This window comes from Fulmarus glacialis, unplaced genomic scaffold (assembly GCF_000690835.1).
Source record: "Fulmarus glacialis isolate BGI_N327 unplaced genomic scaffold, ASM69083v1 scaffold10177, whole genome shotgun sequence".
In the NCBI taxonomy this organism is placed as follows: domain Eukaryota; kingdom Metazoa; phylum Chordata; class Aves; order Procellariiformes; family Procellariidae; genus Fulmarus; species Fulmarus glacialis.
Window position 1 is genome coordinate 4,245 of NW_009222599.1, and position 27,330 is coordinate 31,574.

The window sequence follows — 27,330 nt, forward strand, 5'->3', positions numbered from 1 at the left end:
TCTAAAAGCACATGTGTTCTTTCTTGGTCAAAGGGAAACTTCATGTTGGTGCAGGGCTGCCAAGACGCACATCAGCATTCTTCTTCTCAACCACAATACTTTTTCTTGAAGTCCCAAAGCACCAAAATTCTTCCAAGCAAAAAAGTTACAGAAGGCCAAGAAGTCTCAGTGAAAATCATGAGAAAAGTCGCCAGAGCTTTAGGGAGGAGGAAGGGGAAGAAAACATTTGGCTCCCACTTATAAATAATTTAAGACAACCCAAAAATATCTGTACAAACACACATACAAACAGGAAAATCTCATATTCCACAGATGTTGAGAGATTCAGCGACCTCTTGGGGGCACAGGTGGAGGATAAAAGCCTTCACAGCTTACAGGCCTGTAAAAAGACAGGGAAGACAAATGCATTAAAATAGTAGAGAATAGGGTTCTGGAACAACACATTGCATGCAATAACATCATATCTAAGAACACTGTACAAGCAATAGTCATACAAGAAGAAAAACAGGCCACCAGAGATTCAGCAACAGAGCAGATGCCAAGGTGCCAGAGCCCTGTTCCTGTCCAAGTTATTTCTTCTGCTCTTCAGCTGCAGTAATTCTACTATTACTGGGAAGAGATGCTATAATACTTGGTTGGAGTAAAACTTTGATAGTATAGTAGCTTTCTCCTGAAAATTAGATGAAGAGCAATGGGAAGAGATCAAAAGATTCAAAATCTTTTTTTCAAACTAACTACAGATAAATTCCAGCTATATTCTTGCCAGAGCCAAGCCAACATGCAGAACTTACTGCACCCACACATTAGTAATTACTATTTTAACAGTTGGAGAATTTTATTAGCATCTCTACTTAGATAAGCCTCTGGGGCCTGGATTTCATAGACTTGCACTGGTTGGAATAAAGGAATGTTTACAAGTTACTTAAGTTTGTCATGGTCTGATCAAATCAAGGCAAAGTCCCCCAACACTGTTTTTTTATAAAACCAGTGCAGTTCTTGCTTTGAGGCCAATCATACATGTAAACAAGTGTGCTTTGGAGAGATCTGAAATTTGTAAAATGAAAAAAAAGTCCAAGGGAAAGCCAAAAGGGAATTCCCTCTGCACTACACTTTGTATGTTCCAAGAGGATCTTCTCAGGAGGATCAGGTACTAAATCTCTGCCAGGGGCAGGATGCTACTCTACCTGGGTCAGTCTTATAATGGCAAGCGTTGTGTGCTTCAATAGCACTGCCCCTTGCAATGTGTGAACCGCAGTGACAGCATTGCAATAGACATGTTACCAACTAGGAAACCAAATTCACCCAGTATTACAGATGAGAAACAAGGATCTTCCAATTCCTAACAGTGTGTGTTTATAGACAGTAGTCTGGTAGATCTTCTTGAAAGACACATTCGCTTCCTGCCTTGCTTTCTGCCCAAGGCTTCCGTATTGATTCACTGAAAGCTCATGTTTGAGCTGCATTTTAGCTTTACCTGCTTGCGCCTCGAGGAGGCACTCTGGGAGGCCTTTCTGGGAAAGGCAGCCTCTCTGCTTGGTGGGCAATTGGGCTGCGGCTTCTGGTTGTTTCTGGGACTTCATTGTCCTACAAAATGAAGAAAAGAGGTTACAGACTAGCAGAATTTGGTTGTTAGCTTCACAACAGAAGTGGCTACATTTTGCCATTTCTGCAAATGCAATGCCATTCCTGAGCTCCTTTTCTTTTGCATGAAAACAAAGCCACTGTACTTAAGAACAGTGGACCAGTATATAGCAGAGGTGAGAGCTTACCTCACTGTCCCCTTCCATCCCACTGCTGACACTCAATATGCTCCGAGTGCTGGAGCGGTTACTTGCACTACCTGGAGTGAGCAAACAAGAGAAAACAAACTGGTTACTAAATCCTGGTGATTTAATTACAAATTACCAACTCAGGACTCCTCCTAACCTCATGCTTACCTCCTGCACCGATCATTTAATGCTTGTTTAGATTAATTTATTTCCACTGTTATTTTTCACATGTTCAGGATCTAAACAATGGCATTTCATACAACACAGACCATACCATTCAGTTTTGCTTTCTTTCTAGCAGATTTCTGCCCTACCTAGGTCCAGGCTTCTGGTTAAATATTCACAACCATAATCTAACTGATTGCCAATATTACCTGGCAAGTCAGGCAAATATTTTCACAAGTGTTACAAACCCAACATTTATGTATATTTAAATTATCAGTCCCCATATCCTTAACAACTGTGTGGAGATAGATGGTTCTGTCACACATTCATACCTGGAATAAGTGACTGCTTGAGAGGTTATTGTTCCCAATAGCTGTTCACCACCTCCCCTCACAACAATCCTTACACATCACAGGAATGTTTCCTAGTCTATTTCAGAGCTAAAAATGACAAGTTTGTTGAAACAACCTTCAGCAACCATTTATGCAAACCCATTTAACTTGCATGGACTAAGAGTATGGAAAGTTTTTGCTATCAGCCGTGCCATCTCTGAAGGTTACAGCAACTCACAAACATATCCTACACGGCTATGGCTGGTTTCAGTCATAAATACATAATGTTCTATAGGGCTGTGCAATTCTGGGACGCTAATGTTCAGAAACCTATACATTGAAATGGAGGCTAGAGAGGTTTTCTCATATAAGATGCAGTCCCTCCCTAGTCTTGGTGAGGTAACTCTCATTATCAGCTGGTACAAACAGCAACACCTCAGAGTGCTAAATACTGTGTTAGGGTCTGTTCTCACAATCATGCCATGGGAAAGAGAGCCAAGCTGCACACAGTGAACTCTGCAGGCTCATTAACATTTCTCTCACAACAGCTTTTATGCAAATTACTGGCTTAGTCAGCTGCCTCTGACACCTACTCTGGATGTGTGTCAGCTATGTCTTGCCAAGCTCCGCAAAGGTAGTAACCTCACTGGGACTCAGTTTTCCTTTCAGAGGACCAAAATGATCTTAATGATTTCTGCAAGAATTGCTCAGTCTGCAGTAACAGTGAGAATACACGGATTTAATTTGCACAAACTAAACCTAATAAAAACCAAAGATAATAAAAATGTGCAGACTGTCCAAGTCACTCAAGAGGTCCCACAGTTACCAATGAAAAATGCTGTCCTTTATCTACAACAATTGAGGAATCGACATGTAGAGACTGGTTCGCAGCCTGCAATATAACTATGCCCTTCAGACCAGAAGACCACACTGCCTGCTGAGAGTCACAGCAAGGGCGCATCCTTTTTTCTAAGAGAACAGCTGCCATCCACTTTTAAGAACTGAAGATGGGTGATACGCCTTCCCTGAGAAGGCTCAAGGGAATCTTTTGCTCAGCTTTCAGGTTCTCCTCCTGCAGAGATGCAGACACAAGATGCCCAAACCACTTGATATACCTGGAGTTGCTTTTACAGTTTTGAGAACAGCCTGCCTGAGGCGTGCAGGGTTTGGAGTGGCAGTGTCTGTACCGGGATTCAGGAATGGAAGTCCTGTCCCCTGAGCTGACTCCAGAGTCAGGCTGGGGAAGTTATTTTCCATCCAGCTTTCCTGTAGAGAGGGTGACACTCAGGGTTTGCTTACTTGTTGTGCTGGATGTGCTTTCTGTTTTCCAGTCTCCTCGCTTTAACTCCTTTTTTGGTGGGAAAACGTTTTTCCTGGGGGTGTATTCATATATTCCACATTCTGGTTTCCCCAAAGTATTATGAGAATGTCGAATGGGTACTGTAATTTCCAAATCTGGAAATGAAAATGAACAGCTCAGAAGGGTCTATGCAAGCACAGCCTCTGAGAGACAGCTTTACACCCAAGAATGAAGTTAAACACAATCACGTAAGGGCGATCATAACTGTACATGAATGAATCAAGATTCACTCCACAGATGTGGACATCCTTTCCTCAGTCTGGGAAACTGAGGAATAAAGCAACTTGCCTATGTTTTAGCCAACAGGCACATGGGTGTGAATATTAAAATGTCACATAACTACAATACACACGGAGAAATTTCTGCCTGAAGAGCCTATTAATATTGTTAACTGCTTCCTTACCAGAGAAGTTCAGTATCAAAGACTGTTACCTGCACTTCTGTCTTTTTTTTGCTTCTCCATTTGCCTCCTGGTTATGCTGTCTCGTAGCCGTTTCAGATTTTCCTAAAAACATCACAAGATATTCTTTTCAGGGCTTTGGATAAAGGAGGATGAGCAGCTTTCTGACAATACCAATATTATATTTCAGCTAACTTTGCAACCAAGCTGTAACAAAGCCTGCTTAGACCTGGCTGAAGTCCAAACCATGTCAACAGGTTTTAATGTATTCCCTTCAGAAATCCATGTGTGCCTTTCAGAAGCCAAGTTTTTTCTTGACCTTAACATTATATATGTTAAGGTCAAGTTCACAGACTCACTGGCAGTTGCAGCACGTTTAGTTTAGAACTCCCTCTATTTTCTGTTTCTACTGTGACAGTGGCACAGAAACAAGACCCACGAACAAGTAACTGCACAGTTCTTTCTGTACTAATGAACAGATAATTCTGACTGCAGGGACAGAGGAGGCTGGCACGCATCCCAGAGTGTGAGGGACAAATCAGAAAGAATTCAGGATGTCCCCACTGAAGCAAGAGGGGACACCTGGAAATGTAACTGGGAGCAAAGTCTTTTCACCGTTTTGTGGCAGCTTACTGCACCTTACAGTAAGGAAAGGTGTGGAGAAAAAAAAAGAAAAGACAACTTTTCCAGCAGGAAAATATGTATATACGTGTCCTGGTTCCGGCTGGGACAGAGTTAACTTGGGGGGTGTGCTGTGTTTTGGGTTTGGTATGAAAGAAGCATTGATGGCCCATTGACGCTTTGGTTGTTGCTGGGTGGTGCTTGCACCTGGGGGGAGGGAGAAGGTGGGGGGAGCATAGCTGGGGCAGTTGACCCAGCTGGCCAATGGGGTATTCTATACCATGTGACATCATGCTCAGTATAAAAACCCGGGGGGGGGGGCCCGCCCCCCCCCATTTGTGACATGTGGTCGGCGGTCGGTGAGCAGTTGCATTGTGCATCGCCTGCTTTGTATATTCTGTTGTTGTTGTTCTCATTGTTATTATTACTGTTCTACTTCGTTTTATTTCAATTATTAAACTGTTCTTATCTCAACCCGGGAGTTTTCCTACTTGTGCCCTCCTGATTCTCTTCCCCCATCCCACGAGAGGGAGGGGGTGAGCGAGCAGCTGCGTGGGGTTTATTTGCTGGCTGGGGTTAAACCACGACAATACGTAAGAGAAGGAAACCCCTGAATAGGCGGAAAAGCAGACGGAGCAATTGCTGTACCATGAAGCAAGATCTGGAGCAGAGACTTTGAAAGCTGCTCATGGGATGGGGCATGCTACTTCTCTGCTACAGACATCTACTAAAGTAGCACTGTGTTCTTCATTGGCAGAAGAAGGGACAGAAGAAGGGATTCCTCTGACTGTTTCTAGGTAGAGAGGACGCTTCCAAGTGAGAATCAGAAGGAGAAAAGTCTTGGCTTTGTTTTGACAGCTCCCAAAACAGTGTCACACACTGGAGATCAGCACCTCAAATGTGAGAGCAGACTGCCGCAGCATGAACAAAAGGCTCCAAAAGAAGCAGGCATTGGTTTTAAAGAGGGAGCCTCACTCTAACCTGAGAGTGGAAATTTTAAACTATGACTGCTAGTTCCACCAGTCATCATGTTGCTGCTGCCAACGTAATGACTCCCCCATTCAGCTAAGCCGCCCAAACACTGTGCTTTCACTAATGACTGTTACTAGACCTTGCCCAGCTGCAAAGAACAGGTAGTCCTGGAGCCATCAAACACCCAGGGAGGGATCAGACCATCTCCAAGATGGGACTTTGAAGCCAATACACCATCTAGGACACTGAGTCTTCGCTGATCTGAAATGGATGAGAACTAACAAGCTGAATGTTCATCACAGAAGTCCCTTGCCAGCAGGTGGGTGCTAGGTGACCTCCAGAAAGGTAATTTAGACAACTGGACTTGGACCAATTCCTAGTGTACAGATCTACAAAAACTAACAATATTACTGCAAGACAAAGAGATCTGTAAAACAACTACCCGCTTGCTGCTGCGTGGGAACAGCCCCTCCGTGTCAGGAGAGAACTCTGCTAGCTGGGGGACTGTGTTAGCAGTCTTTTTGCTCCAACCAGGAAAGAAATGTACCCACACTGAACAGCTTGTGATATACACCTAGAGAGACAGCTGTATTTCTTAAACAGTGGAATAAGCCTGTACCTGCTGGAACCGGAATGATTCTGATCTCTTTTTCTGGTTCAGTTGCCACTCCTTAAAATGAAGTACAGCTTCATCAACGGTGAGTATGCCCATTTTCACTTGCTCCTGTAATGTAATCAGCTGCCGTTGACCTGGGGTTTTCATTCCAGCAAATGGATCATATATGCTTGATTGAGACAGGTCCCTTACAGGCCTGACTATTGTCTCTGAAGAGAGAAGAACACCAAAAATATTATTGAACTTGTGGCGTCTGCCCTCCTCACTGAATACAAAGAAACTCAAGCACCCTTGACATAGCAGAGGTGCAAAAAAATCAGTATTACAGACTGAATGTTTCCCTAACCAGAAGAGTGTTTTGTCCTTATGCCATCCTACTATTTGTCAGGGCTAAAAGCCCAGCTGAGAGGTAGCCTTGTACGCAGATTATGTCCCAGGGATAATCTCCGTTCTTACAAACATAATTTAAGTGAACAGCACAAAATGTACTCCTTAAAGTGCTCTGCTTCCTCACTGCAAAAATCTTTCTCTCCTCAGCAGTCCACAAAACAGAGCTTTCATCTTGGCAGTCACAAAGCTAGACTCTTCCTAGGTAATCTGTGCAGTATAACTCCAGAAACAGAAAGGTGAAATGATGCTGGCTCTTTATAACTCATTTGCAACATAAAGAGGAGTTCCCAACACATAAAATGTGGTTCAGATGTGGTTCCTGGCACTCTGATAGTGCACAGGATAAGAGATGAAAGAGTAAGGGCATAATTTTGGAAGTGCAGAGATCAATGGCAAGCAGTTCACTAAAGGTTAAATCCCAGAAAATAATGATAAACAGGCAGTGGCTATATCCAGAAGATCAAAAATGGGACATCGACTCCATGAAGTAATATGGGTCACAACATGAAAAAGGACTTCAATGATCATTATGATCCTGACTGAGGATAAACTCCAAGACAGGGGATATCTACAGTATATGGTAAAATGGTACCCCCCTCACACTCTGCAGTTATAAGAAGTTTCCAGTGTCACATAAGGTCAGAAAGGTTGGGTCATTCATATAGGACTATTATCCCCAGAGCCTTGTAAAACAGACTATTCTGTCATATTTCACACAAATGAAGCTACCTCAGCAGATTTGCTTTTGGATTACTAGAAAGATTTTCAGGGTGAACTTCTGACTTACCTTTCTTAACCCTTCCTCTAGGGACATAGAGATTTTCGGGTCTTTGAGCTTTCTGTGCAAAAACTGTAAAACAAACACTCTTTAGATACTGAAATGTGTCTCATGAAGACAGAAATAGCAAGGATGAATATGGGAAGCACACACAATTCTGCACTGCATTACAGCTTCTGTTACCCTACTAAGTCCATTGAAAAAAACAAGATAAGGAGTTGTACAGTAGAACTCCCCTTCTATTGACCTCAAAGAATTTAGCTCATCCACCTCTAAGAGAAATCTGGACATGCTTTCCCCACAGTCCTGCCATGGGGGGAAGGAGGAGTCACTGAAATTACTCTCCCACATGTTACTGTAGTTCTCGTCAGAATGTTTGTGAAATTTGACCAAGATTTCCACAACTGCCTAGCAAAATAAGAAGCACAATTTTCTTCTATTTCAATTAAAACCCACCTCAGAGGGAGGTACTGAGGTATAGAATCATGTCCTATACAAATGCTATTGAATCAATGATACCATTACAGAGCAGCAATGTCTCAATTTATTACCTTGATTGTGTCCTTATGATATCAGGATCTTTCCTATTTAGTTGGATTTGTTTATACCATTCGGGGGTAATCTGTCGTCCTACTATTTCATTAAGAGCAAGCTCAGGCCAAGACCTTGGGATACAACATCCCCACATTTTCAGAGTAGGCAGAAGATGAAAAACAGATCTGAAATTGGATCCCAAAGGTAATCCAGCTCCAGAGCCAAGTAATCCAGGGGTCTCAAAAATGTGTACATTTTCTTGGCGTTTATTCGGCAACTGGAGCCTATGTCAAGGCTGTTCTACAGTTGACTAGTCTACAGCTTAGGTCCCCTCAGTTTAGATCCAACTCACTTTTGGAGATGTACAGCTCATTGTCCGGCTGTGGAGAGCTGGATTCTGGTCTTGGAACAGGAACTGGAGGTCTGCTAGCCATTTCCTGTGGAAAAGTATCTTGTTCCACTGAGTAGTATACATCTTCACCATACCGCTGGTAAACTCCTTCCTCTGAATCTGGCACATCCATGCTACTGCCTACAACAGAGTAGAGTTTATAAGAAAAACAACCTGGCCACTTCACTGAATGCTGGATCCCTCCAGATGCACTATGTACCACATTCTTACCAAGCTGGCCATTTCACAGGCAAAACCATCCAGTTTTGCAGTGACAAAGCCCTTCAAGACAGGGCTTGATAAAGTCATTAACATCTAGTAGCATGTAAGTGTTCGCCACTAAGCCTGTACCATCTGTTTTGGTGAAGAAACCATAGTGGAAAATCTCATAACTGTTTTTAAGAACTCAAGGAACAGTTAGTTCAATTAATTCCAGTTAATTAACATATTATAACAGTTAACAAATCAAACAGAGCGCTGGTTTCCAAAAGCTACTTGTGGTGGTCTACAAAGTACTACAGAGAATTATTCCTTTTCCTGAAATGAGCAATTGCCATCAGCTGACAACATATTTGATCTCAGAACAATGTGTCTCAGAGGGAGCTGGGTACACATGTCTGTACTTAAGCCCAGCTACCATTATACCACCTCATCATCTCCATTCTATTCTCACTCCTAACATGACTGCAAAATCATCAAATGCTGTCATACCTGATTTAAAAGCTAGTTTCCATCTGTTTGCATGCTAGCAAAAAGAATTAAGAGCCCCTGGACTAACTTCCTGCTCTGTTACCAAGTCACAAGCGAATACCCTAACCACTAGACTGACCTTCCTTTAGTGATGTTGTAACACCTAGTTGAGTCAATGCAATGGGACTGCCAGAGCATCAGCGTTGGCAGAGAAAACAGAAGACGTTAAGAGCCCCAGACTTAATCTTGCTCTGAGTCTAGCTGGATCACCCACAGAAGTGAGCCTGTATCCCATGGAACCTGGTGAGTCAGGAAAGGCTTGGACAACCCGATCATGCGCAGTGGGGATAGCATGGAGCTAATCTAGAATGTAGATCAGGTTTGGGAGCCAGCAGTTCTTATCCTCTTTCCAGGCTGCTGTTTTCAATGGATGGACTTTTGAATAAAGCATCTACATTAAAATTCATCACTAGCTTGTGGTGCTCTACTTTATACTCAGCCTCTGCCCATACGGGGAGCCTGCACCCACATCAGGACACCAGAATTAATTCCCGTCACTAAGATAAGGACAAAAGACAGCCATTCCTGAATAGATGACAGCTGTATGCTTGCACTCACTGGTAGGCAGGGACTGGAACTAGAAATCACTCCTCCTCTTTGGTAAGAAACTAACCACATTTGTGAAATCACCTCACAAGCTGCTTTTTCTGTTGTGCCTCGTTTGTACCCATTAAGGCAAAGCTGTCCATGTCAAACAGCTGCTATCCTTAACAGATCAAGGAGAAATCTCAAGTTCCATTTAATTGCTTTAACTGTGCTACTGCCATCCCTCTCTCCAAACAGGTCTCACCTTCTAAAAACTTGCGGAGCATTGAGTCTTTTGTAGTTAGAGAAACTTCATCTCCGGCAATTGGAGTTTCTGGTTTGGACTGAAGCATCTCTACATCTGAAAAAAGTCAGAAAGATGAACCTGTTGATTATGCCCTTAAACATGTGGAACAATGTAATGCAATATAATAAAATGATGTGATATTTCTGACTGGACCTTTGGTTTATGGTGAAAATCAAACAGGAAGCCAGGCAACTGACCAGACATTTGCCTCAAAAAAGGCTCCTAAGTTTCTATGTTCAGTGCACTGTGCACAAATCTTTGCCAGCTGCCTGATGCTTACGCTTGAGAGCAACTAACATTGCTTATTGAGAAGTTCTGACAAGGCTCCAAGCAGGCACTGAGGATTAGCTATTATTGAGTGTGTTGGCCAGGTGAAGATTTTGGCCTCTGCACAGTGCTCCTGGGAGGCCAAACTGAGTGGAAACTCTGTGACTTGGCAAAACAAGACATTAAGGGCAATTTGCCCATGACAGAGAAGACAGTATTTGTTTTGTTTATTGGATAAAAGTCAAAACAGCTGGCTGAGTTAATTAGTTGGACTGGAAGGTGTTTAGAGGGTCAGATGATAATTTAGTATTGAGAAAGGAGTGACAGCAAACAATAAGATACTTTGTTAAGTCAGTGTTTTGACGTGAAGAATTCTGATTAAAAAAAAAAAAAGGGTCAACCTCATTGTAACCCTAAAACTAATCCTAAAACTAAAATAAAATGTTAGGTAACCATGCTCCTAATGATATTAAAAACAAGAGTGATATAAATGAATTGTTGAGGCTTATTGATATAAGTGAATTGTTGAGGCATATTGTGAAATATCTATTACTATGTAAATAGATGGTTTCGGTTACATGACAGAATATGAAACATTTCTCTATAAATATCTTTTTAATATTTGCCGACCTTTCTTATCTTTTTCCTGCAAAGCTGAGGAGATTATGAGAAAGGGATAAGAATATGCTAACAAGATTTTGCTTTGCTGGAATGTTGTGGGGTTTTTTTAAACAATAATTGTCAAAGGACCCACTGACAGTCATGTGAATGCACTAACATAGCTTTAACCTCACACACAGCAATACTCATGCTGTGTGGACTAACCACACCAGCAGCTTCTCAAGAGCTCTATAGGCCACGCCAAGTTGCATGCTGCTGGAGCTAATCTGCTCACAACCAACCTAATATAAAGTTCACTTAAGTATCGCTGCACTACATGGAAGCACAGATTTGACATTTGAGCATCCTAAAGAATCAGCACTACAGACCTGTATTTTTCTGTAGAGCAATTTTTCCACCTTGCAGCCACCTTGATTATTTTTAACATAGCTTTTAGAAATGAATGTGTAGTAAATACAGGCCCAGAGGAAAGCCACTACTTTATGGATTTGGGGGCAGGACAGAATGTGACAGGTGTGCAAAGGTCGTTTCATTCTCTGTGGAGAGAACAGTATCTTCCCAGTTTTGGCTGTGCTCTGCAGGATTACTAAACCAGCAGTGCAACAGGATACTGCAGGGTTTGTTTTCTATCACATAGTCAATGTAGTTAGATTCATCAGCTAATTAGTTCTTAGAAGACATGATTACCACCTCGCTACCCTCTTGCACATGGGCCTGTCTTGCATACAGATGAGACCTAACATCTCACCCATGTACCAAAATTGAAAGGACAAATGTCATTCAATGACACCTTCTGTTCCGCTTGCTGCAAAAACAGGCTAGTGAGACAGAAATGACAAAAAGGTGGTGCACACAAACTTTGGGTATCACAGCAAAGGTCCCCAGATTTTCCTGAGGCTATTGGGGAAAGCTGGTCTGAAGGGTTAGCGGGAAAAGGGTTGAGTAGTTCCTAGATGTTAAAATTCAATAGCTAAAAGATATTTATTCAAAGAGTTTCAGTTTCGCTTTGCAGGGTTTAAGGCTTCAGAAGGGAACTCAACCAACCTGTGAATAGACAGACATACAGAAGAGTTATGACCTACAGACCCTTCACAACAGCTAAAATATCCATGCGTGGGCATCCTTTAGAAAGTAATAACCCTTCTCCCTTTAAACATTTGCAAACACTAGATGCCAGGTATTCCTGCATAGGAAGCAAGCTACCTCTTTAAAGAGACCAGTCCTTTACTATGCAAGACAAAGGCTTCAATGTGTTGGCATAAATCACAACTCCGAACTTTATAAGCAGTTACATTTTTGTGCACAGTTCTCTCAGTTTGCTCAAGAATGACAAGGAAGCTGCTGTTTCTTGCATTAACTACAGAAAAAATAAAAATCAATGACGACAGTGTTGAAAGCTTGGTCTCAAGAGAATAAAAACGGTGGAGGAGGGAGAGGATATGCAAGAGAGTAGGATAAAGGCACCACAACTTATTTAAGTGTGAACTAACATCTACTCTTTAGGTGTTGGAGGTCTGCAAATTATAGGACAATAGATTTTAGTCAGCTGAAACTCTCTAGGATAAAGGATTAAATCTCTCCACGAAACTCATGCTGTCTAGGGTCTGAGTGTCCACACAGTTCATAGATATGGAAACAGTGCCAAGTCCAGACTTGTTTCCACCAGCCCTTGGCCACTGCCACTGTCTGATCTTGGACAGAGGAAATACAGCCTAACTCTGTCCCCAAGTAAAACAGCATAATACACACACACACACACACACCAGGCAGTTTAATCTTCACACAAATCAAACAGGTTTTCAGCACTTTCAAGAGTCCTTGCTCTCAGAGCCCCTCCTGCACACAACTCCAGCCTACTCAAAATACTCTGTTTTCCCAAAATCAGCAGGAGGTGCTGGTGAAAGGAAAGCAGAAAAAGCAAAGCACTTTATCTGATGCTGTAGTTCATACTACCAGACTGATATGATGGAGATAATTCTCCCTTTTTGCTATTCAGCTGCTGTTTGCTACAGTGTGTGAGTGACTCGGCTAAATGACATTTACCTGCAACCTGCACCAACCTGAAGCACATTCTGGAAAATTATGTTTGACTTTACAGGTATTTGAAAAGTGTAATGAGAGGGAAGTGCTATTCTGAAGTGGGAACAATTAGATTAATGATAAGAAATTAAATAAGGCAATTCAATCTTATTATTAAAGAACAGCAAACAAGGTAACAGCAGAAGCTAGTAAGTTCCCACTGATTTGGTTAGGAGTACTTTATGATCTACATTGCTCAGGGCATTAAGACCTACCTGGGAAAGAATGCTCCCCTCCAGCAGAAGGGGAGGCAGTATTCTGTAGATGAACAAAACCTTCTCCATTTTTTTTAATTCCATCATTTATCTCAAAACTTAAAGGGACAACTAGTAACTCAACACAGGTGTGTGCAACTTCCATGCAGGATCAGTTTAAACAAAACTGGGCCCTTGCAGAGCTTCTGCACTTTCTCTGTACATGTCTCCCCAGGACCAAATGCAGAGAGAGAAAAACAACACATAAAAACGCATTGAAAAAACAGAAGTGGGATGAATACAAGAACTAACAGAACACTTCGGAATTCAAGTATTTGCTATTACTTTTAACTCATTACAATGGCTCCAGTCCTGTATTACCTTATTCTCAAACCAGCTCCTGCCAGACTATTGGTATCTAACCTTCCTTTGATCAGTCTCTGAAAAACTGTGGTGGAAGCACATCTTGATCACAATAAATGAGCATGCTGCCACAGTATGGCTACACTTAAAATAGCCCAGGTATTGTCCTCTACACCACAGCCATAACTACTCACATAAGGGCTACTCTGACCTGGAGAAAGTACCTCAGTAGAAGCTGATTATGATTTCCTAGGGAGTTTTTCATCCTCACAAATCTTTACATCAGTACAAATGCCTGAAGCATTTATTTGTGATGGCAGTTCTAAACCAACCAGCACTCCCACCAATTTCAGTGAGGGCTTGCCTGTGTGCTGGTATTCTAAATAACACTGAAACACCTTCACTTTAAGAGAACCAATGTAAGCATTGTCGAGCATTGTACCAATTTAACCTTATCTGTTACAATACAGGTAGATTTTAAACACTGTTCAGACTAGCCTTAAATATTCTTCAGGCAAAGACTAACAGACTATATAAGAAAAATAGAGATTTTCGGTAAAAGACTCCTGAGTGGAAGGTAACATAGATTTGTGTGCAGGAGCAATACACTACGAGAACTCCAGAAGAAGCAGGAAACACACTCACATTCCTTGCTGAGGTATTACAGATAAGCCCTATACAGCATCTCACCAATGAGGAAAACATTTTAAAATCTTTCAGCTCTGCTTTTCAGTAAAGGAATCATAAGTACCTACTTTAGGGACAGCTTGGGTTTTTACCTTTCTAGTCCTACTAGCCGTGCAGAGCCTGCAGCACATATTACACACCAGGAGAACTTTCTGGTGCCGATCCCAGAGACCTCTGCCACCCTGCTGATGTGGGTGTGCTTGCAGAAGCTTCCCCTAAAGGACATATGCCTGCTGGGCCTTTGCTACTGAGGAGGCTTAAGGAAAGCAGCGTGACTTAGGCTTCAAATGCACAACTTTTCCCATGCCATGGCAACCTTTCCTAGCTCTCCATCTCCATGCCTGTCAGCCAAGCAGGCTCTGTTTCGTGTATTCATCCAAAACACCAGCCAAACTCCCTCCTGAGACCTGAGAGTAAGTGAGGACAGGAAAACCTGTGTACTTGAATTGTGTAACTTAATGTGGCTTGTTTGACAGGAACAGGCAAGGGGACACGTACAGAAGCAACTGAGACAGCAGGCTGAGGGAGGTGGTGATCTTCAGCAGGGAAGAAGAAACAAGCGCCTTAAAACAATTAGTTCTTCCTCCAACAGTCTGCAGGGCTGGCAAATGGTTTTCTTGACAGGAAGCAATTCTGATCTAAATCTGAACCAATATGAGAATATTTTCAGAGAGGCTTTTCAGAGTCCAGTTCAAAAGTGGTAAATTACAGGGAGCTTGATTTGCATCCATGAAAGAAAGGAATATCCCCTGCATAGTTTTGGGGAGATCTGGACATTTCAGGGGTGGAAGAAGACAAGCTGGGCTTAGTGGTTTTAAGAATGTTTTTTTTCCCTCCACAGACTTAGTCAATCAACCCCATTTAGAGATGCACTGATTGCAAGCAGAGCTTCCAAACATCTAGAAACTCTCACCCCCATTACTGCAAACAACAGCAGCTTTGTTCCTTAGGAGTCCAACCGGCCTTACTGCTTATCTCCACCTGAAGGCAGAATAATCCTGATTTTGGTAGCAAAACTCTCCCTGCAGCGACCAAACAAAACTTTGCAGAGAAGAGTTTATGATTTCAGAGAGAGAACCGACAAAGTCTTCTGGACTCCATAATCAACGAAAATGTGTTTTATAACATTGTTTAATCTAAAAGAGTAGAAAACCAGCCCAGGACAGATATAGTCTATAAGTAAAAGTGTTTCAGTAAGAAAGCTTTTCTCCTGAGGCAGCACACTAAAAACTGCAGGTACTTAAATTATAATAAGCTAGATTCTCTGCTCACCATGGGAATCATAAAATATACCAGTGGGATGAAGCCAGACCAAGTAGGCAGGTAAGTAAGAACAGCAAATTACAATTGCTTAACATAGGTACCTAACTTGATAGTTGCAATCGGCCTCACTGAATATTAATGGAATGGTGAAAAAGTTAAACATCTGCATTTTTATCAGAATTAGCTCTATATTTATAGACCAAGTGGAATAGAATAATGATTTTTCAATTATAATCTTTTCAGTACACATATTTCTAGACGTTCTCAAGCTGTTGAGGTAGAAGCTCAGCTCTTGTTTTTCAGTTTCCCAGGTGTCAGTAAAATCACATCTTACGTAGTGTTCTTTTCCACCAGTGTCTGTAAGTCAGTGTCCCTAATTCCCTGGATCTCAAGAGGGAGAAGCAGGACATGGTAGAAAATCTGGTCTCTTCCAAATGCTAATTCACTTGCTCAGGTTCAGGGAGTCCTCAAAGTACTGACGAAACAGCTCTTGATCTTGTACACTGGCAATCAAAGAAAGGTTTAGAGCAATTTTATCAGCCAGCCAACATCAGAACTGGAGCATGGTTTCCCTGTGGTGAGAGCAAAAAAGCTATCACCAGCCCTTACTCTGAAACTCAACTGAGGTGCTTCTATGCATAAGAGAGACAGATCAGCTTAGGCCTCTTGGATGGGGGCTCTGAGCAACCTGATGTGGTTGAAGATATCTTTGCTCATTGCAGGGGGGGTGGACTAGATGACCTTCAGAAGTCCCTTCCAACCCAAAGCATCCTAAGATTCTGTGATTCTATGAATATACATACAAAGATCTTCTGGGGCACCAGGGACAAATCCAGCCATGGATTCATAAAGCTCTTCATCGGAACCAGGATTCAAGGAACACTTCATTAACAGATCAGTGGACAAATGAGCCATGGACTCATAAACAGACTCATCCTCCTCTCCTTGCATCAGCTCTTCCTTAATGTGACTCTTCAGCATATCTGCAGTTTCCTGGAAAGGAAGGAGAGCAAGAAAAAAAATGTTCAAGTCTGATTTAAATAAAGAATCAAAGCAAGCAAAAGATATCTCACTCTCCCATCACTGATGGAAAAAACCCTCTAAAAGCAGCCCATTCCCAAAGACTAAGGCTTCTCAAAGGAATTAAATCCCCACTACAGCTGTCTGGGCCCAGCCTTCAAGATCTATGTTGTAATAATAGGTAATGAAGGTGAAACAAGTTGGTGCTGACACATTCTGAATGGCCATTACAGCTTCTCACCCCCTCAATTTCATGTCCTACCCAATGTCTGCAAACTCTTAGAACACAAGCAAAACTCATTCTAAAAATACAAATGCTTGTCAAAGGTTATTTTGGGGTAGGCGTAGCTGACCATAAGGGGGAAAGCTTGCCACATGAGGAGCACTTACAAGAAAGCAAAGTTTTAGCTTTGGTGTAGATCGAGTTTCAGTTTCTTGGCATTAGCAGCAGCACGTAACACCCAGAGTGGGAGTACACAGACCCTCCTCTGAGATTAACAGGAAACCTCACAGCAGGCAGCTGTTCATGTAATACAGGCAACTTTCGATTCACAGGACAGCAGAACCCTTTCTCACATATTTGAAACATGGGGGATGGGGTGGGGGGTGGGGGAGGGCAGTGCAGATCTTCACTAAACCACGCAAGGGAGCAAAATGTAAAGCTTCATCCCAGCCTCTTCCCCAAGTTCCAACCGTGTCACAAGCACAGCCATCTTAACCAGTTGCAGTACGAGAAGATATTCTTCCATCCACAACCGCCACCCCATGGGCCTTCAATCCACAGGGCATGTGTGTCAAAACTGTCTACACATGCTTCCCTCCACAGTCAAAATGGGTCAGGCAGGTAGCTCGTGCAATGCTTTAGGGAGGTGCAGAGGAACTTTTGCCAGAGAGAATATTAGGTGAGTAAAGGGGTTTACTGGGATTTTCAGATATCCATGCTAGTAGTGCTTCTAGCCACTATCTTGCAGTGGACACACTGGTGCAGATCACTTGTGTGCTCTGGTAATAAGCTGCACAGATAGATTGATGGTCAGTAAGCAGGACCTACTCTTAACACAGCTCTGTCACTGTGTGGGTGGAGAGGAGGACATGGGAGGAGCACAGTACTGCAATAAGAGGTTGGAAGGACTTCCCAAGCATCTCTCACTTACCCCAATGCAAAGATTTTCATCACACAATTTACAGTTTCTACAAGCCCTCCTGATCTCAGAACAGGGAATGATCTTTATTTAGCTCTAATGTATAACCCTAAATTCATGCTTATGTCAAGAAGCAAGCCCCAAGTCTAAGAACCATCCATGCCTCCTACACAGGGCTTAAGCGCTACTGTAATTGGCTGGCAAAACCACACTAAGGCTGGCAGATCTATCACCCACCATTCAGACAACTTAGGGACAATTACGCACAACTTTTCAACTGAAAGCAAAGGCAAATAAAATATGCTCAAGAATTCACGTGATCTGAGCCAAGGAGCTGCTTGTTCTTTTGAAGCATACAAGCTGGAAACAACTCAAATGGAAAAGAAAGGATAAACCCCATGCACACCGAAGGACCCCACAGAAACAATTGCCTGGTGCAGCTGGAGCCAGGTCCATGTCATAATCTGGAAAAGTCAGAGTGCTGTTTTCTGGGAATGGGGTTAGCTCAAAGAGAACGGAATTGTGAATTGGGCTGCCAGAGAGAACAAGTAGGGAACTGACAGCTATCCTAACGCAGGAAGAAATGGATTTCAAGTGGAGCAGGCAGATTACACAGATCAGCTGTGAATAAGCTAATAAGCAATCCAGACTGTACTATGACTAATCAGAAAGCACCTCAGATTGTACCTTCCCAAACATATTCTGTTCCCACATTACTCCCTAAAGTAAGTGGGATGAAGGGGCTGTAGTTTTCCCAAGATCAAAGGTTAGAAGAGTACACCAGGCACCAACCACATCCCTGCAGAAACTTCCTTAGATGGATGGGTGAGGAAACCCAGCATGGCAGTCTCTGCTTCCATCCTATTTGCTCTGTGCAAAAGCCCGAAGAATTTCCCCAGCTCCAGAGATGCACCCAACCCTCCAGCCTGGAAGCTTTCAGTGTGGCTGGATGTCTGTCTTCTACAACCTACCACACCACATTGCACCCTTTATTACCCCATCACTCCTACTCCCACAACACTGAGTGCCAAACTTGGTGCCACTGCCCACGCCTGCTGTGGGACAATGCAGAAGGACTTCTCTTACCACATATTCATCAATGAATTGGCGGAGGTCCTTGAAGCCATGCTTTTCTGCTATGGTGTTTGGATAGTGGCCATATTTGTTGGCTACACTGTAGGCCTGCAGTGCTCCAGGGCATGTAAGCAGCAAGGCGGTGAGGTTCTTCAGCCCGTATCTTGCAGAAAAGTGAAGCAGTGTTGGCAACTCCTCATCCCTCTGATCTGTAAGAACAGGAGCCTGTTAGAATCTAAGTTTCTCTCTAGCAGCAACAGAGCCAGTAGGTGAGAAACAAAATTCCTAGCAAACACACAGACCAAAGCAGGTGTGAAAGCCCTGAAAAGTATATATATACAGTTTCAAAATGGAGCTAACTCTGCACAAATTAACTGAGGTATCTAGCACATCTCCAGGCTTAAGACCTTTAGTGGGAAATCTGACACTGTAACAGCTTAATGTATCTAAGATCACAGGTTTGCAAGGACCTCTTAGATCATCATTCCAGTAGGATCCAGCTGCCGTAAGGCAACCATGTCATGGTGCCACACCAATCCAACTGCTGAGTGCCCACTGTGCACCTTAGAGCAGAGGCATGGGGTTGGGGGAAAAGGACTGGCCTGGGGAGAAATGCCACATGGGACAAGGGAGAAAATATGGAAGACTTTTTGGGGAGCATCATCTTTTCACTTCGGTTGTATTTGAAGCTGTCTACATAGCTGCATCTGTCACAGTGCAAGGAAGTGAGACTGATGCATGTAATAAAAAAAGGGTCACCCGATCCAAATGGCAATCCCCCTTCTATAGGCATCATCAGAAATTTAGCTTCCTGGCTGGGATCCAAGATTTTTGAGACAGCCTGTGCAGGTACCAAACAGTGCAGTGTTAAGGCGCTCCAAGGCAAAACAACTGATACAGATGAAGTTTAAAAAGAAAACAAAAATCTTTCAACTTACTTGTTGTCATATCTTCTTCTTCCAGCTGGTTGATTCCAAACAGGTGTAAGCCACTGGCAGGAATGTTCTTCTTGAGTGACTCAGTCAACAGTTTGTCCAGTGCTTCTATGCTGTATGGCACAATTTTAAAGGCCTAGAGATAAATGGAAAGTGATTTTGTTTGGTGGAGTCTGAAGATTCAGTTAAGGTGAGATTTAAGGTGAGATTCAGTTAAGGTGTTTCTTTATTTAGCACGATCAGAAAACAGTAGGCATAAACACTGAAGGTTGCAATGTTCAGGTCAAGCAAAGAACATGAATAGCTTCCTGGTCCAGAAACAGAGTATCATTAATCTAGGCAGATGAGAACCACACACTCCACAAGACAGAGTACAATGAGAAAGTCACTCATGCAACCAGAAGCACAGAAAACTGTTACTTCCTACTTCCTTGACAGGTATAATCTTACTTCTGAAACTGTTCCAATGAAGTGTCACTCCTGCTCCAAGTATGAACTAGTCCATTTTGAATTGCTCTGGTGTACACTCCCAGTTTGGCTTTTGGACTGATTCTTAGCCAAAGACTGGGAAGCATGCCTGTTCCCCAAGTAGAGGCACAGCCCAGCACCAGCTGCTCCACAGTTTGATCTAGAAAGTTCAAGGTATGCTGGTGACTAACAACACTACTTTGTAGGCTTCCGCTACATGGCTGATCAGAGACATGCAGGCAGGCAGCAAAGACAATGCATCTGGAGAACTTGCTTGTGCAAGCTTTACCCCTCCAATAGGGTTCAGATTCCCCAACTGAGCAAAATATATGAGAACTGAGGAGTGGCTTTAAAGAAATAAGTGCTAAGAATAAACAAATCATTTTGTGTTACTCCATTCAGCTTGTATGAATCTTTGCTACCTTTTCACATCTTTTCCAAAAACCCTTAGGTACAAATTTCCAAACAATTTATTTCTTTATGGTACTTTCTGTTATATCAAGTTCTGTCATCCCAATCTTCAAGTCATCAAGGTCTGAATGTGAGTGTTGATTGACTGCTTTTTTTTTTTGTTAGTTGGATAGCCTGAGTCACCTTAGCCAGCTGTTTTCTCCAGAGACAGAAAAAGCACCATGCTTTCGCTAAAAGGGAACGTCAAGGTTACGTGAAAATCCCTGAATAATCTTGCATTTCTTCATTTCAGAAGAGCTACTTCATGGCAAGCACTTTTGCTTATGTCCACTTGTCTAGCCTCTGAAAGAGCTGGTTTCCAAAGCAGCTGTTTGCTAGAGTCATTACCTGGCACATGAACTGTACCGGGTTGGCTGCATTAGCCAACAGACCGCTGATTTCCTCCATGTCAGTATGATAGGTGACACTTGTTTCTCCCACCATCAAGTCCCCTGAATATATCTGCAGAGGCACTGCACCAGAGGTTAAATCTTTGAAAAGAAAGAGAAGAAATCACCATTAGGAACAAAGGGAATGAGTCTGCATCAAATACCTTGAGTATAGGAGGAGTTTGGAGATACTGCCAGCTGGATACCAAAACAGTTTCTGTTGTATTGAATTCATGAAGAGTCATGAAAAAAAGGAGATGATGTTGGTCTGAAAACTAGGTAGGAAAGTACTTTGGAACTACCTCTCTCATAGCTATGTCAATGCACATCACCTGTGACCTGCTAGGTCCTCTGCTAACAGTAGTCTGGACCACTAATGTTAACAGTATACCACCTCAAACTAGAAACCATCACATCTCTCCACCCCTGGCTTTCTCTGGAGCAGTCTCTAAACCGTGCCATAAAATATGAGAGCTGGGGAAGAAGGGGAGAGAAACCAGAAAAGTCACTAGGGATTTTGCAACCCCTGTCAGCCTCACTAGTCTCTGAAAGAAATCAACTTAAAAGAATTCCAGCTTTGCAACTTTACCCGCGCACAGGATTTATCTCCTACCTGTACCTTGGGAGCTTCTTGATGTTTTGTCCAGTGTGCATTCACAGGTCTGAACTTTCTCTTTGAAACACAAATATTTTGAATCTTTCCCTGTACATATGCTTGGTTTTTAACAACTCAGGAAATGATGAAATAGTTAGTCACGCACGAAAGGAATTAAAAATATATTTCTCTTACTGTTAGAAACTGCAGAGCTTACATAGTTGTACACTCCATCAATGTGAAGGTCGCGTTTATAATTCAAAGTGCAAGTTAGTTTCCAGGTCCATGTTTAAATTATAAGTCTTGATTTAAGACAGATTAAGTTGAACATTTTTATGTGGGTGAGGTCACCTTCTTCAAATCAATCCACCTCACTGACGTTACGGGAGTTGCTATAATGACTCTATTTTCAGAGTTGGCACAATGACTCTTCAAGAGGACAAACCAAAGTAGATTAAATAAAACCATGCTGGGAAACTACTATCAACCTGTAAGGCTCCGAAATCTTGCCCCTAAAGTTTAGTGAACCTACAGTGTAGACAACCGACAGTTTTGTAAATGTAAATATCTAGAGTGACAGAACATATCTAAATTAAAAGGCAAGCCAGGATAAATAGTTTCAGCTCTGATCACAGAGAGACCATCACACATTAAGCACATGCTGTTATAGTCATGCAGTTATTTACTGGCACTCACCTTCTCTTGGTGCCCTGCCAATGCTAATGTGGTGGTGGTTATAACACACAGTTAAGTTCAAAGTGCTTTACAAGCTGCAATCTGTTCTCGGAACTCCCAGTGAGGTGTTTCCACACTGCAATCCTGCTGTTGCTGAGAGGAAAACAGAGCCCCCAAGCAGCAGTCTCTCTCAGCTCCTCATCACAAAAGTATCACAGATGAGAATGTAAGTTCAAGCTTTCCTGGCCTCAAGTTTTCCTGCGTTGCAACCTTTACCCTTATCCCTCTGGCACTTCTCAGGACAGGCAGGTTGAGATAGAAAGAAAGCAATGGGAGGAGGAGAGGGAGAAAATCTCAGCCCAGCTTACTTGGAGCCTCCACAGAGATTGTGTACTCATTCTCCATCTCAGCCAGCACACGCACAGATGACGCATTCTCTGGAGAGAATTCAACTTCAGTTTTCACTTCACCATCTAGTTTACATTTCATGATAATATAAACTCTTGTCTGCACCTAAGAGAAAAGGCATTACAACATGCAGGTTCACAGCGTAAGAACACTTACTTTTTTAAGTCCCTTTTCTAGGGATTTTGTTGTCATTGCAACTAACACATAAATTATCATCTGTCATTTTCACGGTCCTGAGTGGTTTTCAGGAGCATCTTCAGTCATGGAGTAACTGGACAGGTGGCTTCTGTTACAGCTTGCACCAGCATTAAGCTGATAAAACTCCAGATTTAATCAGTTTACAAACCCAGCTCATAAAGCTAGATTTATAAAATGATTTCGTTTCAACTCTATCAGTCTCTTCCCTCAAGCAGCACAGCCCCATTCTAAACAGAAACAAAGGAAGAAACTTAGAATTTTTCCATCTGAGGGGATGCTATACTAAGAAATGCTGTTTTTCAGACAGGAAGCCATGATCCAAGCTCTTCAGAGTCACTTGCAGGACATGTACCAGAATTACCATATTAGCCTGCATCCAGGCTGTGGAGTTAATTGGTTCATTACAATCACCTTACCCCACTTGCCAGCTCTAAATCTCACCAGAATGGAAGATGGGAAGTCAAGAGTATGAACCTGCCTCACAGCACACAAGACAAGCAGCTATGTTAATGAGACTATTTGTCAATAAGTGACATTGCAGCCTAGACAATACTGGGCACCGCATGTTACCAAGCTATTTCTGGGCCTAGGGAACCGGGATCATGAAACAGAGACACTGAGGACAGGGGGTTGAGAGGGAAAGTGACAGAAAAGGAATTAGGGACTAATTCCGAGGCCTGTAAAGCTGTCCATTACAGAGCAGCACAATGGGTTGCACCAGCCCATAGTAAGAATGTAGCGCAAAGAGCGGACATACGGTACCCCACACCGTATGCGGTCAGGCTGCACCACCGGATGGTCCCCAGTGCTCTTGGATGATCCATGTTCTTCACTCATGGCAAGTCTGTGGGAGTAAACTGGGTTCTTCTCGTCTTCTGTTTCTGTATCAGTCACAGAGTCACAGCCTGAATCTAAAATAAAGCATAGAGAGTCCTGTTACATCACTCCCCTTTGCTGAAAAAGCATATCATACACATCCATCCTGAGAAACAGCAAGGGAGGTGGTGGGGTGGAACTTGCTATTCTTCTCAAAGTAATGCTCAGAAAAGGGGATCTAGTTGAAGAAAAGGAAACTACAGAGCTTCCTCTTTTTTTCCCGTAAGAGGATTGCCGGGGAACATACACAAAGACACAAAAGTGCTGGAGTAGCACTAAACATGCTTATGAAACAAACAACAATGCCGCTCTTTGCTGAGATGGCTAGTCCCTTCTCATGTTAGATAGGAAAATTAGTATGTCAATATCTAATATAAGAATGATTGGCAACTGGACTCATCTGACTCCAGCTGTGCTCTGAGTACATTGTCGTATGGGCAGCAGCCTTCAGTCTTCCCCTCCTAAAGTAAATGAAGAAAACCAACTTTTCTTTCATTTCAGTAGTACTTTTAGTTTTCTGGATCCTGCTTATGTTGCTCACCCCAACTCCCCAGTTCATTATTGTGTCGACAAAATACAACATGATGCAGTAGTCTGAAGGGATCCTCTTCCTCAAGCAAGAACTATAAGCTCCTGTATCTATACAAGAGCGAAACTGAAATGTACCAGAGCCTTTGCACTGAAGAATAACAGTACTCTACCCAAACAGGCCCAAGAGTAGAAGTAAACACATGTAACCCTACAATCTGTGTGTACAAAACAATGTTCTCATTCCTGTTTCCCAGTAACAGCATGGATATTGATGGAAGAGCAAACAAACTGAATCAATATCACTGGCTGCAAAAAAACCTAGCAAGAATTAAAATAGATCACAGGTCTCCTATCCCTGCCAGGAAATACTTTTGCCAACTAGAGAAAGGAAACCACAGACAATTTTGTATCTACTTAGTAGAGAACGCTTTCTTATCTAGTTTCTACCTCTTGATTCACATGATTCCCACCTTTTTTCCCCGTCTCCCAAAACGTGGGGTGAAAGTCACTGATTTCCCCTTGTCAGAAGACTAGCATGAATTCTTAAAACTCTATCTCCCATGGCCAAAATTTTCCAAACCTTGGAAGACTGTGGAGCAGTCAAGGATTTAAGACAACATTTTGGAAGTTGTTATTTAGTACCTACTGTAAAAAACATCTGTAAAGAGCAGTACAAATTATTTACTAGATAAAATCTTAGATTTGGACTGGCAGAGTTTTTGTATTAGTAAGAAATGTTCTATTTAAAATGGTCAGTCCTGATGAGAAAGACCTAAGCGACCAACCTGCACTGTCTGACCTGTGGCATCCACACAGTGAAGCTGCCAACAGCCCAGGTTTTACTCAGAATCCCCCAACCTCTGGGTACATCAACTTTCCACAAATCAAGAGAGACAAAGTTATTAAAGCAGACTTCTATTAGGAGTTCACATCCTGCTAGTTTCAAACAGTGAAGCTAGAATTTAAAGGAATTTAAATCTAGGCTTCTTCATTATTATTATTATTATTACCAAGGACTTAAACTTAGGATATTTGAAATTCTTTGTCATGCACTTTTTTTTTAATATTTTCTATACATTTAAATGGGATTTTATGAATTATATGAATGCAAATTTGCTTTCAGAAGACAGGTTTTAAGCCACAAAATTTTAGCGAATCATTCAGCTGAAATTTTTGTCACAAATAGTGGTGCACATACACTTAACTTTAAGTATGTGACTCACTGCACATGGCAAGTAAGCCTACTCACATGAGTACAAGTAGATTGCTGCTTTAATGTTTGCTGTAGAAAGAGTAGAGCCAAAAATCTGCAGCTCTGTAAAGTTCAAGTAAGGCATCACCACCAACATCGACATTTCTTAAACAAACCTAGAACAGTACATGTAATTTAGCAAATAGATTTTAATACTGCACCAACACAAATCTGCAGATTTGACTAAGAAACTACTTTGACACAAGGCTATATACTGAAGGCGGTCTTTTGGATTTTCAGACAGTGGTACTAAGTACTACAGAAAATGAACTGAGGTTTTAAATTCCTTAACGCAATATTTTAATTGATACTGTCCAAAGTCATCAGCTGCAAGAGCCAGACCCCAGTTTTGGGAACCCTTCTCTTAGGGAAAGGTGGACTACTCCCACCTGGGAGTGCCAGGCTGCCCAGGAGAAAATATAGCACTGGTCCCACATCCTTCCCTTACATGATAGCTGTAAGTCAGATGTTTGGCATATGCACAGCAAGACACCATATCTTTTGGGGAGGAGAAGAGGAGGCAACTGTTACTGGAATAGCGTCCCTGTAATCCCTGTTGGTTATTTCCAATATGACTAAATCAGAAAGACTAAGCTCACCGCAGATAAGAGAGTCAACGATGACCAAATTACAGCAAAGCATTAATGTTCCTGCAACATATGCGCAAGCTGACACTTGCCAGCATCCTGATACTAAGGGTATCATCCCCACCCCAATATGGAACTGTTAGTGTGGTAATTTGTACATCACTTGCCCAACATATGGTCCATTTCAGAGGAAAATGAAACCTAAAGCTGTGGATCTCAGCTACAACATCTACAGTAAGCAAGGATAAGAGGGGAGCAAGGAGAGAACAAGCCCCCCGGTCTCTTTGCTTTATCGATGTTATTTGATACTAGAAACAAATTAGCAGATAAAGAATAACTTCAGCTTTTAAGAAGTTCTGGCATTGCCTGATCCTGTCTTGCACTTCCGCATTCTTGTAACAGAGTTGAGTGTCTGGAGGTCATATGTAAGAACAGAGCTGTTAGGTAACACGGGAAGAAGCAAGCAATGTTAATCAGTAATTGGATTAACAGCTGACGGAACAGGCACTCAGACTTTCGGGTATGAATTATTCATCTGTTTTTTCATTCAGAAAATTCTGAAATTGCAAATTACTAACTTCCCACATAAGCAGCGAAGTGATGCTATGGTCATCTTGCAAGTTCCAGTCACGTGCTACTGACTTGTGAACATGCAAGGACTGGAAAAGGAAACCATCCCATTACATTCGATAATATCCATGCTCTAAAGGGACATGTTGTTAGATGAGGCTTCCCACTCACTAAGATACTTGAGTAATGACAACCCATTTGCATATACAGATGCGGCAATTATATTATTGTAATGATACCCAGGCTAGAGAGGCCTTCACTGAAGAGATCAACAGACTCATTAGAAAGTTAAGTGAATACCTGAATTGAGCTTCTCCATAAGCAGCTGCTGCAGGTCAACAGCTCGTGGTTATAAACAGCTCTGCCTTGACTGGAGGGCCTTTCTGTTCCCCTTTAAATGAAGGCTACACTTGACAGTCTGTGAAATACTTGTGAGAATAACAGCAAGGGGAGGAGATGCGGTCCAAGAAACCCAACCACATTTCCCCTTGAAGAATGTGCCCCCCTCCAGGAAGCGTCAGTAGCTGAGCTACAGAGAGCAGCCCCACGCCGGCCCCTTCTTGCCTGCCCTGCCAGGCTCCCCGCACAACTGCCCTGCAGAAATTCACCCCTGGGAAAAGCCCAGGGAAAACGCACTTCACGAGCCTTTTAGCAGCTTTAGAAACTAATATGAAGCAGCCAGTTATTTTGACCTGTTGCTGTACAGCACACGCAGCTCACTGTCATCCATTTCCTCCTGGCTAAGCTGACGGACTATCGGCATGGAGCCGACAGCT

General features: G+C 42.5%; 1 protein-coding gene across 1 annotated transcript; it reads right to left on the bottom strand.

Moving 5' to 3' along the window:
- On the bottom strand, positions 1-26,928 carry PIK3AP1 (phosphoinositide-3-kinase adaptor protein 1). Its single transcript, XM_009581498.1, has 16 exons — positions 26,855-26,928; positions 23,501-23,649; positions 22,501-22,645; positions 20,822-20,964; positions 19,559-19,691; positions 18,633-18,829; positions 16,188-16,377; positions 9,869-9,964; positions 8,290-8,469; positions 7,413-7,475; positions 6,239-6,444; positions 4,059-4,131; positions 3,566-3,721; positions 1,770-1,840; positions 1,475-1,584; positions 1-379 (listed from the first exon to the last, which is right to left on the bottom strand). The coding sequence occupies exons 1-16, from the start codon at positions 26,871-26,873 to the stop codon at positions 325-327; spliced, it is 1,986 nt and encodes a 661-aa protein (XP_009579793.1). The 5' UTR covers positions 26,874-26,928; the 3' UTR covers positions 1-324.
- Positions 26,929-27,330: the final 402 nt, after the last annotated feature.

Excerpts from the sequence above, each read along its gene's own strand:
- PIK3AP1 (XM_009581498.1), bottom strand. Across the intron at positions 22,646-23,500 it reads CTGACCGCATACGGTGTGGG|GTGCAGACAAGAGTTTATAT; the intron begins GTACCGTATGTC and ends CTTTTCTCTTAG. Across the intron at positions 8,470-9,868 it reads GCTCCGCAAGTTTTTAGAAG|GCAGTAGCATGGATGTGCCA; the intron begins GTGAGACCTGTT and ends ACTCTGTTGTAG.